Raw genomic sequence first — 16,899 nt, 5'->3', positions numbered from 1 at the left:
AACCAGATGTCATGCAGGAACTATGTTGTAAACCAGGGGTCGCACAGGAACTACTGTATAGCAATACTTCTGTTCTGTATACTGTCCTTACTGTAAACCAGGTGTCATGCAGGAACCATGTTGTAAACCAGGGGTCGCACAGGAACTAATGTATAGCAACACCTCTGTTCTGTATACTGTAAACCAGGGGTCCTGCAGGAACTATATCAACAGGAAGCAAGCAGTGTGTTTTATTAAAGCGAGAAAAACACCTTTTTTCATAGGTCTGCCTAATATAAATCATTTTTTTATTGGTGTTAAACTTTCATCAGGGTTCTCACAAGGCACTGAAATTCAAGTACTGGAGTCAAGTCCTGTGATATGACATTTTCTCAAGTTGGTACTTTAAAAGTATTTGAATTAAAATGAGAGGAGAACAGATAATGATCAAAATATGTTTCTGAAAAATATTATTTAAAAAAAAATTTGGTCTTGCGAATTCATTTCCAGGTAGACAACCAGAGTTGTATTTCCTCACGTTTCGCCCTGTGGTTGCCAGGAGAGCTTGCTCATTCCACACACACTGCCACTCAGCCAAGCAGGTACAGAACTGACTGATTAGGGGACGTCAAACGTCACATTGATAGCTAAAATCCCGGGAAAATCTAGATTCCTTTTATGTTTATGGAATATTTCAGGGATTTTTTACATTTCAATTCATGAAAACATGACCCTGAGGAAGCCACGGTGATGCCGAAACGGTGGTATATACCCATTCAATTGCTGGGAGTTTATACATGGAGTGTGAGACTTTCTTTATTTTGATAGTTGATAGTTTATTCGCCGTTAGTCAGCACCTCCACACAAACATTATTTTCTGGGTGTGCGTCAGCTCATGTTTTTGAAAACATGGGACCAACACTTTACATGTCGCGTTTTATATTTTTGTTCAGTATAGTTTACCACTACATCACTGGACCCAACCAACCCACACCGTATATGTTGCAAAAAATGTGTCAGACTTTGACATTGCGAGCACTGGTGAATCGGCCCTGAAGAGCCACATGATGGGGGGAAGACACGACGCTCCGTCCTGCTAACGCCAGTTCTACATTATGTTACTTGTTCTCTGCAACAGCCTCCAGAGCTGTTTTGCCAATGGCCTCGTTGACAGGTCGCCCGCGATATTCCGCTTTATCAAGCGGCAACCCTGCTCCTGTTCTGGTGGCCGTTCATGTGCTGTTTTCCTCACACAGCCCACCTGCCCTTCTCCCGCCGGCAACACACAAAGTTGCCAGTCGGACGTTAGGACGCTTTTTTCGTAGCTATTAATTAGTAGATTCCCTCATTGCCCAATAACAACACAGTCATTCAGCTGGAATTGTGTAGTAGTGTGAATAGGAAATGTTGGTTCATCAGTAGACATGTTCCAAAACTCTGCTCATCACTACTCAAATTACAACATCATCAGCACTGACTTACCACTTATGTAGTAAATAAGTAGTAAAACAATGTATTATTGAGTAGAACTTGTAAGGTAGTGATGAATACTAGGTGGGGGGTTTGTATGTTTTTATTTTCATGAGGTTTTTGCGATATACTGCCATCGGGTGGAAACTAGAAACAATTGAATTCTAAGAACTATTTCCAAATTGATAGTCCTTGAAAATATGTATTAGTGCTTGAAATAGTACTTGAAAGTCCTTGAATTTGACTTGCCACTGTCTGGACAGAAGCCTGAGAAGCCTGTTTTATGTTTTTGATTTGGACTGCAGGTTCCCTTCCCAAGTGGGTGGTGAATAGAGCGTCTCAGTTCGTAGCACCGAAGGTAATATTATCATTTTAATATTATTATTATTATCAATCTGTCTTGGTAATGTGCTATCTTCAAACCCGAGAAGTAGAGAGAGTGTGCCTAACAAAGCACAAGGGTGGCCTATATTATGTGATACCTTTGTCTCCATCTAGTGGTTTCGGGAAGTTAGTGCACTTCCCAAAGATGTTTTGACTTGTTTTGATTCCAAAATCACTATCAAGAATACCATGAAAGATAATACCATGGTGTTATAAGTGTTTATTACACATTTATAAACTATTTATAAACTAATTATTATTTTGTTTATTGCCTACTTATAAAACCCTTCAGAACTTGGCTGCAAGACAGCAGGTAGACTAGTGGTTAGAGTGTTGGACTAGTAACCAGCAGGTAGCCTAGTGGTTAGAGCATTGGACTAGTAACCAGCAGGTATTCTAGTGGTTAGAGCATTGGACTAGTAACCAGCAGGTATTCTAGTGGTTAGAGTGTTGGACTAGTAACCAGCAGGTAGCCTAGTGGTTAGAGCATTGGACTAGTAACCAGCAGGTATTCTAGTGGTTAGAGTGTTGGACTAGTAACCAGCAGGGTAGCCTAGTGGTTAGAGCATTGGACTAGTAACCAGCAGGTATTCTAGTGGTTAGAGTGTTGGACTAGTAACCAGCAGGTAGACTAGTGGTTAGAGTATTGGACTAGTAACCAGCAGGTAGCCTAGTGGTTAGAGCATTGGACTAGTAACCAGCAGGTATTCTAGTGGTTAGAGCATTGGACTAGTAACCAGCAGGTATTCTAGTGGTTAGAGTGTTGGACTAGTAACCAGCAGGTAGCCTAGTGGTTAGAGCATTGGACTAGTAACCAGCAGGTAGCCTAGTGGTTAGAGTGTTGGACTAGTAACCAGCAGGGTAGCCTAGTGGTTAGAGTGTTTGGCCAGTAACCAGCAGGTAGCCTAGTGGTTAGAGTGTTGGGCTAGTAACCAGTAGGTAACCTAGTGGTTAGAGCGTTGGACTAGTAACCAGCAGGTAGCCTAGTGGTTAGAGCATTTGGACAGTAACCAGCAGGTAGCCTAGTGGTTAGAGTGTTTGGCCAGTAAGCGAAAGGTTTCTAGATCGAATCCCTGAGTTGACAAGGTAAACATCTGTCCTCCTGCCCCTGAACAAGGCAGTTAACCCACTGTTCCCTGGTATGCTGTCATTGTAAATAAGAATTTGTTCTTTATTTAACTAGGCAAGTGAGTTAAGGTTAAATTTAAAAAAGGCTTATCTGAGAGGCTCATAACTAACACATTAATTTAGAATCTGAATATTTGTGCTCCTTCCCTCTAGGCCATGAAGAAGATCTACAAGGCCTGTCAGAAGTATCCAGAGTGGAAGAGGAAGCACAACCCTAACCTGAAGCCCTGGATTTATCCCGAGCAGAACACCTTACCGTGTATTAACGTGTCTGACCTTGTACTACAGAGAGCCGACTCACTGGAGAACATTGATGAGAGCCGCCTGACGGAGGAGAAACAAGCACAACATCACAGCGATGACGAAGAGACCTAGGCTAACTCTGAGTGAAGACACTGTTTGTATATAATTGTGTGGCTGTGTTTTCAAAATGGCACCCTATTCCCTATAAAATCACGGTAATAAAAAAAATAGAAGTGTATTACATTTGTGCAGGGCCCATAAGACTCTGGTCAAAAGTAGTGAACTATATAGGAAATAGGGTGCAATTTGGGACACACCCTCTGTGTTGGGTTTGGTGTGTGTGTGTGTTTCCGTGTGAGTGTGTGTGTGTGTGTGTGTGTGTGTGTGTGTGTGTGTGTGTGTGTGTGTGTGTGTGTGTGTGTGTGTGTGTACAGTACAAATATGTAAATGTACATGTATGATTTACTATAATTTGGATCTGCAACTTTTGTCTTGTTGCATTTAGTTGGTAATTGATCTATAACTTATTGAATCAGAGGGGTTTAACAGGGTATTTTCATATAGGAAAAAAATAGACAACGTATGCACGGTGCTATCCTTCAATTAAATGGTATAATATCGAATTTATGATAATACTGTAAAAATGTGTCTATTTCAAAACAAATTTCAAGACAATATTTAAATATTTCAAGACCCTAACATGTTTTTTAAACGTTTTTTTCATATTCATGTTTGATTCGACTTCAGCTTTCATTTGAAGTGTTATACAATAGCCATTGCCAATAGAGAAAATAGCCTATCATGCAGCCTACTTACTACAGTATATTTCCTGGTATCTAGTGCCTCCCAGTGGCAGTAATAGGTCATAACATTTCCTCATCGCCCAGTGTTTGGAAGCCGTGAGCATTTAGAACAGTGTTTCACGAACTCGGTGCACGTTTTGGTTTGTGCCCATAGCACTACACAGCTGATTTAAATAATCAACTAATCATCCAGCATTGATCATTTGATTCACCTGTGTAGTGCAAGGGCAAAAACAAAAACGTGCACCGAGTTTCGGGGAAAACGCTGGGTTAGAACAATGGAATGTTGTCAGTTTGTTAGGAAGTGAATTAGCATAATGCACCAAGACAAGTGTGCTTTTGTACAGTGAATGGCCCACTGAGACTCCTAATGACAGTCACAGGGGAGGAGAGATGGCAGCATAACAACGCCCGAGGGAATTTAAAAAACTCCTGTCTGACCCTTAAAAGGAATGATTATAATCTGTTATAGCTTGTTATAACCGTTGGGGTCATAAAACTGTTAAACGGTCATTACCTCAGTTATACGTTGGTCGTTGGTCCTGACTGAATTTCAAACATTTTGTCTTTCTGCATAAAGTTATCATTAGTGATGCAGTTTTACTTCAATTCTAACGGTCTTTTGGTAGGATTTTCAGACATGTTTCCAAAATGGAGAGACATCATGTTCATAGCAACGCACATGTTAAATAAAGAGATGTTGACTCCTGATTTTAAGACCTTCGCGGCTGATGCTCTTGATTCCTAATCATCATTTCCAAGTACAAGTTCCCATTTTAACTGCAATGTTTGTTTTTCTCCGTCGATAAGGAACGTTTATGTGTGACTGTATCCCTTTTCAGACTTAAAAATGCAGCTGGGGGCCAATCCTCAGAATCTGTATTGTCTCAGGCACTTCCTGTTTCCCCAAGGCTACTTCCTGTCCCATTTCCTGTCCGCATCAGTCAGATTGTTTTTGAGGGAAAGGAAACTCCACTGTTGTCTAGATTTCTCACACAACACAAAAGCTTCTCTTTGATTGTAGAACGCAAAGTTCATTGCTTTGTCTCGTATTAAAGATGTCTTTCATTTTGAGTGATCTTTGAGAATTAAAGAGTGTGATGTTAGTTACACTCATGATCTCCTAAGATCATCCATTTATTATCCATAATCTGAGCTGCCTTTGATTTTTGAATAACAATGTGTGTGATTCATGATAGCCTTGGACCTTGAACTAATGTGAAAAATGTGTAATATACGTGTGTGTGTCAGGCAGGGTGGGGGTGGGGGGTTTGAGGAAAATCCAGGACCACATCTTGATTACACCTGAACATCCACATTTTTTTTTGTAGTTATTTATAATGTTGATCTCTCATCAGGTTGTTTGGGTCTATTGTATCAGTAGTCCTATTGAACCCCACATCACATGGTCTATTGTATCAGTAGTCCTATTGAACCCCACATCACATGGTCTATTGTATCAGTAGTCCTATTGAACCCCACATCACATGGTCTATTGTATCAGTAGTCCTATTGAAGCCCACATCACATGACCTATTGTATCAGTAGTCCTATTGAACCCCACATTATAGTACCCTTTTGCACCCATGCACCTAACTAAAACTAACCTAGCTAAAGCTACCCTAACCTAACTAAACCTAACCTAACTAAAGCTACCCTAACCTAACTAAACCTAACCTAACTAAAGCTACCCTAACCTAACTAAACCTAACCTAACTAAACCTAACCTAACTAAAGCTACCCTAACCTAACTAAAGCTACCCTAACTAAACCTAACCTAACTAAAGCTACCCTAACCTAACTAAAGTTGCCCTAACCTAACTAAACCCAACCTAACTAAAGCTACCCTACCCTAACATGACTAAACCTAACCTAACTAAAGCTACCCTAACCTAACTAAACCCAACCTAACTAAAGCTACCCTAACCTAACTAAACCCAACCTAACTAAAGCTACCCTACCCTAACATAACTAAACCTAACCTAACTAAAGTTGCCCTAACCTAACTAAACCCAACCTAACTAAAGCTACCCTACCCTAACCTAACTAAACCCAACCTAACTAAAGCTACCCTAACTAAACCTAACCTAACTAAAGCTACCCTAACCTAACTAAAGCTACCCTAACTAAACCTAACCTAACTAAATGCACACTAAAATGTAGCCTACACATTGAACATACTGTGTCGTTTTTTTGTTATTTTGTAGGCAATAGGGAATGTTTTTAAAACAAGTGGATAAATTGAATTAAATTAAATGACCTGATTGCAAGGTGTCCATTCTTTAACAGTAGGCCTATTCCGTTTCTTAAATGTCTTGCGCAAAGCAATGTAGTGGACTCAAAATATTGCATTTATGTCTATGAATTACCAGTATGTGCAACTTTGAAGTGGGCGGATAATGAGTTTGAACGGGGAAAAATGTCGGCTAAACACCACTACCGCCCTCCCCTTTAATTAAGATCTCCTTGATACTCTGTGGAGTAAACTCACTCACCATTGCAAGAAAGTTGCCGACAAGGACAATGCTTCTTCTGCTGCCCAAGTCATGAGCGGTCCCCGTCACAACGGAAAAACCGAAGGATTCAAGTGTTTAGATGTTGCATTGAGAAAACAACCACGGACATCGAAACACAGCAGAAGGTAAAACGGGATTATTATAATATTTAGACGGATAGATTCCAACGTTTCAGTGATCATCTGGAGCTCACGCTGTGTATCGGCGACATCCAGCTAACAGGAGATTTTATGGAGCGCACTTCTTCCATACTATAGGGCTAATATTGTATTTTTCACAGTAACTGGGTGAATAATGAGAGAATGTCATTATAATTTACTTGTAGAGTTGTGTGTTGGCCGACCGCAGAATAATCAATTCGATTCTGTGTAATGATTTATTTTACATTTTAAATATATATATTACCATGTTTAAGAATTGCCAATCTCATGACATCGCATGGGCTTGGAATGTGAGCCTATTGTAACATTTCACCCATTATACAGTCACCTGTCTGTTTCGCTGTAAACTAATGTTTTACAGACACCCCACCCCGTTGTAGATTTGCTAGGGGCACATCCCACCCTCCTCTTCGCATTGAGTGGATTTTGGGGTCTTGGAACCTGTCAGTTATAGCGTTTCACAATAGAAACCTGATTTGAATCAATAGCAGCCTTGAACATATGTTCAGTTAGTTATTAGATAGTGCAGCAGCAGCGACAGAGAAACACAAGTTAAAAAATTATCACTGGAATTTCCCATTTAAAATGCTTCCCAATTTTAGCTCTGTTTTTAGGATTGTGGAGAGGTGAGATTATTCATTTACATGAAAATGGCTGAATGTTAAGTTGTTCGGGTGTCAGTGTCACTTGTAAGCAAGGCCCAGATGATCGTTCCTCTACAGTCACACTGTATACAGTGTCTCCGTCTTTGGTCATTAGATGGGTTTTGTGTGATGCACAACGTTACACGGTCCAGAAGCATTGACCTTCAGAGGCCTGTCTATCTGTCTATAGATGAAGACCACAGCCATCGTTATCTGAGTTATTATATGTGACGCAGTATAAAGTAGCATAGATTTGTAACAGAGTTTCACGTGTAATTCACACTACGGATCAACAAACTACTACTGTAGCTCCACTTACTTTTAATATTCAACACGTTTCCAAACCACAAAGAGTTCACGTTAAATTCACTTTGCTCTTCTGTCTAAAATCCAAATGAAACACAGACAGCCTATTTACTTGTGTTGTGTTTCAGTGATGTCGGGTGCATTGTGTTAAACAACCATAATGTATTTTTTTTAATTTATTTTTTTACAGTGATTCATAACAACACCCATGTTGCTGGGATTATACCCTCCATTTTGAGGATAATTTCACCAACTCATTTGGGAAGGATAGACAGACAGACAGTAAAGAAAAGTACTGTACAGTAAAGTTTCAGTACAGTAGAGCACACTACAGTACAGTATAATGTACTGTATTGTACTGAATTCCACTCTACTGATCTCTACTGTTAATGTCCAAACTTGTGAAACATCGATGTCTATGATTGGTTCAGATTTGGTCTGGTCCGGACCAGACAAATGTGTTCTTGTTTGGGGGCGGAGCTCATTAGAATAATAGTCCGTGTGTAGAATTATACCCAAATATGCAAAATAAGGATATTGCGTATTTCTATCTTTGTGTACTTTATTCAGGATATATCACCCTGAAGATAATCATATTCATAATTATGCATTTTTGTATAATACAGGTCAGGGAACCATGATGTAATTCTGTTACCGTAATTCCGTTACCAGATGTAAATCCACTTCACTTACTGTAGTTCAACAACAACAAATATCTATATATTTTTTTAACTCGAGGTGTCATGACATAGCTGACACCCCCATTCTTTCTCCAGACATCTTTGAATCTTAATTCGGAGCAGTTATTTTGAGTTTTTGGAAAACGTGGTCACAAAAAAAAAAACTGAGGGAGATTTTACTGTAATTCTGTTACCAAACTTTGCATCTGCACAGATCTTCCAGTAAATGGGTTTTTGTGACATTTTCTGTGTAAATTATTCAAAGTAAACATTGAAATCAATATTTTTTTGGTTTGGCATACACTAACTACCATTCAACAGTTTGGGGTCACTTAGAAACTACCTTGTTTTTGAAAGAAAAGCACCCCCTCTATTTAAAATAACATCAAATTGAACATAAATACAGTGTAGACATTTTTAATGTTGTAAATGACTATTGTAGCTGGAAAGGGCAGCTTTTTTTAATGGAATATCTACATAGGCGTACAGAGGCCCATTATCTGCAACCATCACTCCTGTGTTCCAATGGAACGTGGTGTTAGCTAATCCCAGTTTATCATTTTAAAAGGCTAATTGATCATTAGAAAACCCGTTTGCAATTGTTAGCACAGCTGAAAACTGTTGTTGTCCTGATTTTAAAGAAGCAATAAAACTGTCCTTTTTTAGACTAGTTGAGTATCTGGAGCATCAGCATTTGTGGATTCGATTACAGGCTCAAAATGGCCAGAAACAAAGACCTTTCTTCTGAAACTCGTCAGTCTATTCTTGTTCTGAGAAATGAGGCTATTAAATGCGAGAAATTGCCAAGAAACTGAAGATCTTGTACAACGCTGTGTACTACTCCCTTCACAGAACAGCACAAACTGTCTCTAACCAGAATAGAAAGAGGAGTGGGAGGCCCCGGTGCACAACTGGGCAAGAGAACAAGTACATTTGTGTCTAGTTTGAGAAACAGACTAGAGGTCAACCGATTAATCGGAATGGCCAATTAATTAGGGCCGATTTCAAGTTTTCAAAACAATCGGAAATCGGTATTTTTGGGCACCGATTTGCAGAATTATTTATTTATTTAAATTATTTTTTGATATACCTTTATTTAACTAGGCAAGTCAGTTAAGAACACATTCTTATTTTCAATGACGGCCTAGGAACGGTGGGTTAACTGCCTCGTTCAGGGGCACAACGACAGATTTTCACCTTGTCAGCTCAGGGATCCAATCTTGCAACCTTACAGTTAACTAGTCAAACGCAATAATGACCTGCCTCTCTCTCGTTGCACTCCACAAGGAGACTGCCTGTTACGCGAATTCAGTAAGCCAAGGTAAGTTGCTAGCTTGCATTGAACTTATCTTATAAAAAACAATCATAATCACTAGTTAACTACACATGGTTGATGATATTACTAGATATTATATTGTGTGTCCTGCGTTGCATATAATCTGACTGAGCATACAAGCATACAAGTATCTAAGTATCTGACTGAGCGGTGGTAGGCAGAAGCAGGCGCGTAAACATTCATTCAAACAGCACTTTCGTGTGTTTTGCCAGCAGCTCTTCGTTGTGCATCAAGCATTGCGCTGTTTATGACTTCAAGTCTATCAACTCCTGAGATGAGGCTGGTGTAACCGAAGTGAAATGGCTAGCTAGTTAGCGCGCGCTAATAGCATTTCAAACTTCACTCGCCCTGAGCCTTGGGGTGGTTGTTTCCCTTGCTCTGCATGGGTAACGCTGCTTCGGTGGTGGCTGTTGTCGTTGTGTTGCTGGTTCGAGCCCAGGGAGAAGCGAGGAGAGGGACAGAAGCTATACTGTTACACTGGCAATACTAAAGTGCCTATAAGAACATCTAATAGTCAAAGGTTAATGAAATACAAATGGTATAGAGGGGAATAGTTATAATTCCTATAATAACTACAACCTAAAACTTCTTACCTGGGAATATTGAAGACTCATGTTAAAAGGAACCACCAGCTTTCATATGTTCTCATGTTCTGAGCAAGGAACTGAAACGTTAGCTTTCTTACATGGCACATATTGTACTTTTACTTTCTTCTCCAACACTGTGTTTTTGCATTATTTAAACCAAATTGAACATGTTTCATTATTTATTTGAGGCTAAATTGATTTTATTGATGTATTCTATTAAGTTAAAATAAGTGTTCATTCAGTATTGCTGTAATTGTCATTATTACAAATAAATGAAATAAAAATTGGCCGATTTTAATTGGTATAGGCTTTTTTGGTCCTCCAAACAATCTGTATCGGTGTTGAAAAATCATAATCGGTCGACCTCTAAAACAGACGCATCACAAATCCTCAACTGGCAGCATCATTAAATAGTACCCACAAAACACCAGTCTCAGCGTCAACAGTGAAGAGGCGACTCCGGGACGCTGGTCTTCTAGGCAGAGTTGCAAAGAAAAAGCCATATCTCAGACTGGCCGATAAAAAGTAAGTGAACCATCTGTCAAGCATGGTGGAGGCAATGTGATGGTCTGGGGGTGCTTTGGTGGTAAAGTGGGAGATTTGTACAGGGTAAACGTACAGGCTATCACTCTATTTTGCAACACCATGCCATACCCTGTGGACGGTGCTTAATTGAAGCCAATTTCCTCCTACAACAGGAGAATGTCCCAAAGCACAGCTCCAAACTATGCAAGAACTATTTAGGGAAGAAGCAGTCAGCTGGTATTCTGTCTACAATGGAGTGTCCAGCACAGTCACTGGATCTCAACCCTATTGAGCTGTTGTGGGAGCAGCTTGACCATCAGGATATATTAGAGTATGGGTGTCAAAGTCATTCTGCCCTGTGAGGGCACATTCTAATAATTAGAGGGAGAGAACAGGGGGATTTTTTGATCTTTGGACTGATTGTCATGTATCCTCAACCTCATTATCCTAAAGATCAAATGAATGATTGTCATGTATCCACTGTATGTACTATATAGTATGATTGGTGAATGGGGTCTGCGCCTGAAAGGGATACTTGGGCCTGTCCTAACAAAGGATAAGGTCATCCAGGTGTTCAGATCTATGTCTTGTACTGCCGTCTCCTCCTTCATAGAGTCGACAGGGAGGACACAGATAAACTCCTGATTGACTCTGTAATGACTTTCTGGCAGTTCCTCTGTTTTTTTTAACTTCTCTAAGTGGTGTTCAGATCTAACCATGTGTGGGTGTGTACAGAAGATGCTCCTTTCACACTGTCTGAATGTTGTTTCTCCCAAAGAAGAGGGACAGTGTGTGCTTGACTAAAACACTCTGTCAGAGAGAGAGAGAGAGAAGCACAAAATGGGACTGCCTGTACTGTCATCCAGGCAGCATGGCGGCCATAGCTAGCCTAGCGCAGAACAATGACATAATGTGTCTCACAATAGTGCTTCCCTGTTATTTATATATACAGCCTACCCCCAACAAGCTCAGCCAGCATCCTGTATGTATTCCAGAGGCCTGCGTGGGTCCTCCCTCCGTTTTAACAAGTGCTTTTACTACTTGTCCACTTCCGCTAATTGTTTGACTTGAAGAACCAGTGGAGAGTTGAAGTTGGGGACGTATCTGGAAGATTGTGTTTTGAATGGGTGCCTTCCACATTAATTTACAGGCATGTTGTATCTTTCTTTCATAATGTTGCCGAGTCCCTTTCCATGTAACTTCCTGTTTACCTAGGGTGATGTCATCGCGTAGACTAACGGTTAAGGGTTGCAGTACTGCTGCTGTTATTTACATTCAGACCGCTTGAACATTCCAGTGAATCGGCAGCGTAGCCTAGTGGTTAGAGCGTTGGACTAGGAAGGTTGCAAGTTCAAACCCCCGAGCTGGCAAGGTACAAATCTGTCGTTCTGCCCCTGAACAGGCAGTTAACCCGCTGTTCCTAGGCCGTCATTGAAAATAAGAATTTGTTCTTAACTGACTTGCCTAGTAAAATAAAGGTTTTAAAAAATCAATTACGTCCTCCTCAGTCTGTTATTTACATTCAGACCGCTTGAACATTCCAGTGAATCCATTACGTCCTCCTCAGTCTGTTATTTTCTCACCCACACTGCACTGAGACATGCTTGATTTTGCAAAACATGACTCAAAATAGACTTCTGCCAATCTCTCTAATGTAAGTGTTGCCAGGGACTGGATTTGTGGTCAGAACTCATGGTGCCTAGCTGTTAACAATTTAAGAACAAATGAACCCAGTAAGTCTCAGTTAATTTGTTCAGGTGCTTTTATGTGAAGCAATTCCAGTTGTACAAAAGCTAATGTCAGACAGAGAGACACCAACAAGCTCTGAGAAACGATTGTTTACAGACTCAGAGTCCTGAACAGGACAACTTGCAATAGAATAGAAGAAGACGGAAGGTCTCATTAAGACTGTTTTGTAGCTTCGCGTTGTCTTGGGTGAGACTTTATGAGGTCTGTAACAATGAAAGAGGGAAGGAAGTTTAGATTTGTGTGAATGACCAGAGACACTCGCCATCTGTCACTGTGTGTAAAAATGAGAAGCTGATTCATTGCATAATGCGTGGTGAGTTTGTACAATATTTTAAAGCCACACTTTGTGAAATGTGTCACCAGAAAAATGTAAACAGGGATTATGTTAGTTTTGAATGAAATCATTTCTTGATAAAGCTCATGTGAAATAGTAGGGGGCCATTTTGTTTAATTGTTCTCCCTCTTTCAGTACAGTGGCCTGACAAACTGATTTTATGGGAAATGAAAATAATTCAGCTGTCACAGTTTAGTGTCACGCTAACCTCTCCTAGCCCACAACATTCCACCCAAATCCAGATAGCTGATGTTCTGAAAGAGCTGCAAAATCTGGACCCCAACAAATCAGCTGGGCTAGACAATCTGGACCCTCTCTTTCTAAAATTGTCGGCCGCAATTCTTGCAAACCCTTTTACTAGCCTGTTCAACCACTCTTTCGTATTGTCTGAGATCCCTAAAGATTGGTAAGCTGCCGCGGTCATCCCCCTCTTCAAAGGGGGAGACACTCTAGACCCAAACTGTTACAGACCTATATCCATCCTGCCCTGCCTTTCTAAAGTCTTCGAAAGCCAAGTTAACAAACAGATCGCCGACCATTTCGAATTCCACCGTACCTTCTCCGCTATGCAATCTGGTTTCCGAGCTGGTCATGGGTGCACTGCAGTCACGCTCAAGGTACTAAACGACATCATAACCACCATCGATAAAAGACAGTACTGTGCAGCCGTCTTCATAGATCTGGCCAAGGCTTTCGACTCTGTCAATCACTGCATTCTTATCGGCAGACTCAACAGCCTTGTTTCTCAAAATGACTGCCTCGCCTGGTTCACCAACTACTTCTCAGATATAGTTCAGTGTGTCAAATCGGAGGGCCTGTTGTCCGGACCTCTGGCAGTCTCTATGGGGGTGCCACAGGGTTCAATTCTCGGGCCGACTCTTTTCTCTGTATACATCAATGATGTCGCTCTTGCTGCTGGTGATTCTTTGATCCACCTCTACGCAGACGACACCATTCTGTATACTTCTGGCCCTTTGGACATTCTATTAACAAACCTCCAGATGAACTTCAATGCCATACAACTCTCCTTCCGTGGCCTCCAACTGCTCTTAAATGCAAGTAAAACTAAATGCATGCTCTTCAACCAATCACTGCCCGCACCTGCCCGTCCATCCAGCATCACTACTCTGGACGGTTCTGACTTAGAATATGTGGACAACTACAAATACCTGGGTGTCTGGTTAGACTGTAAACTCTCCTTCCAGACTCACACTAATCATCTCCAATCCAAAATGAAATCTAGAATCGGCTTCCTATTTCGCAACAAAGCCTACTTCACTCATGCTGCCAAACACCCTGGTAAAACTGACTATCCTACCGATCCTTGACTTCAGCGATGTAATTTACAAAATAGCCTCAAACTCTACTCAGAAAGACTACATCCAGTTATCAACTTCAACTTCTCCTTTGGCTGCCTTTCCTTCCAGTTCTCTACTGCCAGTGACTGGAACGCATTGCAAAAATCACTGAAGCTGGAGACTCACATCTCCCTCACTAACTTTAAGCATCAGCTGTCAGAGCAGCTTACCGATCATTGCACCTGTACATTGCCCATCTGTAAATACCTCATCCCCATATTATTATTATTTTTGCACCCCAGTATCTCTATTTGCACATCTAGCACTCCAATGTTTAATTGCTAAATTGTAATTATTTCACCACTACAGCCTATTTATTGCCTTACCTCCTTAATCGTACTACATTTGCACACACTGTATATCAACTTTTCTATTGTGTTATTGACTATACGTTTGTATATTCCATGTGGAGGCCATGTGGCACTGCTTTGCTCCGTCTTGGACAGGTCGCAGTTAAATTTTTTATTTAAATTTGTACCTTTATTCAACGAGGCAAGTCAGTTAAGAACACATTCTTATTTTTAATGACGGCCTGGGAACTGTGGGTTAACTGCCTTGTTCAGTGGCAGAACGACAGATTTGTACCTTGTCAGCTCAGGGGTTTGAACTCGCAACCTTCCAGTTACTAGTCCAACGCTCTAACCACTAGGCTACCCTGTCGCTCAAGTTGTAAATGAGAACTTGTTCTCAACTGGCCTACCTTTTTAAATAAAGGTGAAATATATATATTTTTTGTCTTCAGTTTAGGGTCATCCTACCACCACTCCTAGCCCACGACACTCCACCGTCTTCACACTATCATGCCGACCCGAACCAAACAATGCTGGCTCAGATATGTTATTTTCACCCGGAACAGCTTGGTTTGGTTCGTCTCAGTAGTGTGAAAAGTCCTCAACACTCGACTCTTGCCTCTCCTCTCTCCTAGTGTCACAAGGCTTTGTTTATGGCCAGAGGACATGTTTAGGGAGAGGAATGGGTGGAAGAGGAAAGCAAGCAGCGTGGGTGGAGGGTGTGGTGGTGTGTCCTTTTTCTTCCTCCAGTGTTTAAGCGACAGCTGTATCCTGTGTTTTCTGGAGCATTGACAGAGCCCAGATCTCTAGCCCAGATAAAGACTATGGTTAGGGGAGAAGAGGAGAGAGATTTACAGGACCCGCAGTATGCAGGACCCGCAGTATGCAGGACCGCAATACGCAGGACCCGCAGTATGCAGGACCCGCAGTATGCAGGACCCGCAGTATGCAGGACCCGCAGTATGCAGGACCCGCAGTGTGCAGGACCCGCAGTATGCAGGAACCGCAGTATGCAGGAACCACAGTATGCAGGACCCACAGTATGCAGGACCCACAGTATGCAGGACCCACAGTATACAGGACCCACAGTATGCAGGACCCACAGTATACAGGACCCACAGTATGCAGGACCCGCAGTATACAGGACCCACAGTATGCAGGACCCACAGTATGCAGGACCCACAGTATACAGGACCCACAGTATGCAGGACCCGCAGTAAACAGGACCCACAGTATGCAGGACCCACAGTATACAGGACCCACAGTATGCAGGACCCGCAGTATACAGGACCCACAGTATGCAGGACCCACAGTATGCAGGACCCACAGTATACAGGACCCACAGTATACAGGACCCACAGTATGCAGGACCCACAGTATGCAGGACCCACAGTATACAGGACCCACAGTATACAGGACCCACAGTATACAGGACCCACAGTATACAGGACCCACAGTATACAGGACCCACAGTATACAGGACCCACAGTATGCAGGACCCACAGTATGCAGGACCCACAGTATGCAGGACCCACAGTATGCAGGACCCACAGTATGCAGGACCCACAGTATACAGGACCCTCAGTATACAGGACCCACAGTATACAGGACCCTCAGTATGGGTATATGTTATTTGAAACTGAGTAGCCGCTGTAAACACTCCCTATGAACAATATCTGGTGATGGAACAAAATGCTAAATCAGGTTTTTGGAGTCGGCGCTCATGATGATCCTTCATGATCTCAGTGATTGACTTCAGATCTCTCCTCTCCTGCTGAAGAAGACCAGTCTGAGAATGTCCATTTACCTCTTGAGTGGTTTCATATACAGTACCAGTCAAAAGTTTGGACACACCTACTCATTCAAGGGTTTTTATTTTTTACATTGTACAATAATAGTGAAGACATCAAAGCTATGACATAACACATATGGAATCATGTAGTAACCAAAAAAAGTGTTAATCAAATCAAAAATATATTTGAGATTCTTCAAAGTAGCCACTGTTTGCCTTGATGACAGCTTTGCACACTCTTGGCTTCTCTCAAACAGCTTCACTTGGAATGCTTTTCCAACAGTCTTGAAGGAGTTCCCACATATGCTGAGCACTTGTTGGCTGTTTTTCCTTCACTCTGCGGTCCAACTCATCCCAAACCATCTCAATTGCGTTGAGGTTGGGTGATTGTGGAGAACAGGTAATCTGATGCAGCACTCCATCACTTTCCTTCTTGGTCAAATAGCACTTACACAACCTGGAGTGTTTTGGGTCATTGTCCTGTTGGGAAAACAAATGATAGTCCCGCAAATGATAGTCCCGATTCACGCAGTCTCCTCTGAACAGTTGATGTTGAGATGTCTGTTACTTGAACTTGTATTTGGGCTGGTAATTCTAAGGAACGTATCCTCTGC

At 41.5% G+C, this 16,899-nt stretch overlaps 2 protein-coding genes across 2 annotated transcripts in view; both read left to right on the top strand.

The window, feature by feature from the left end:
- The window catches only part of LOC112256994 (START domain-containing protein 10-like), a 34,029-nt gene extending 28,942 nt beyond the window's left edge, over positions 1–5,087 (top strand). Inside the window, exons 5-6 of the mRNA XM_042326084.1 lie at positions 1,755–1,807; positions 3,115–5,087. Of these exons, the coding sequence (XP_042182018.1) occupies positions 1,755–1,807; positions 3,115–3,336 (275 nt within the window). The 3' untranslated portion in view covers positions 3,337–5,087. The remainder of the gene's footprint in view (positions 1–1,754; positions 1,808–3,114) is intronic.
- Positions 5,088–6,495: 1,408 nt separating this feature from the next.
- Positions 6,496–16,899, top strand: part of LOC112255862 (arf-GAP with Rho-GAP domain, ANK repeat and PH domain-containing protein 3) — a 67,336-nt gene continuing 56,932 nt past the window's right edge. The window contains exon 1 of the mRNA XM_042326332.1: positions 6,496–6,648. The gene's annotated coding sequence lies outside the window, so the exon portion shown is untranslated. The remainder of the gene's footprint in view (positions 6,649–16,899) is intronic.

The sequence above is a fragment of the Oncorhynchus tshawytscha genome, linkage group LG08 (assembly GCF_018296145.1).
Source record: "Oncorhynchus tshawytscha isolate Ot180627B linkage group LG08, Otsh_v2.0, whole genome shotgun sequence".
In the NCBI taxonomy this organism is placed as follows: Eukaryota; Metazoa; Chordata; class Actinopteri; order Salmoniformes; family Salmonidae; genus Oncorhynchus; species Oncorhynchus tshawytscha.
The sequence above is the reverse complement of the archived record's forward strand: the minus strand, read 5'-3'. Positions and strand labels throughout refer to the sequence as shown.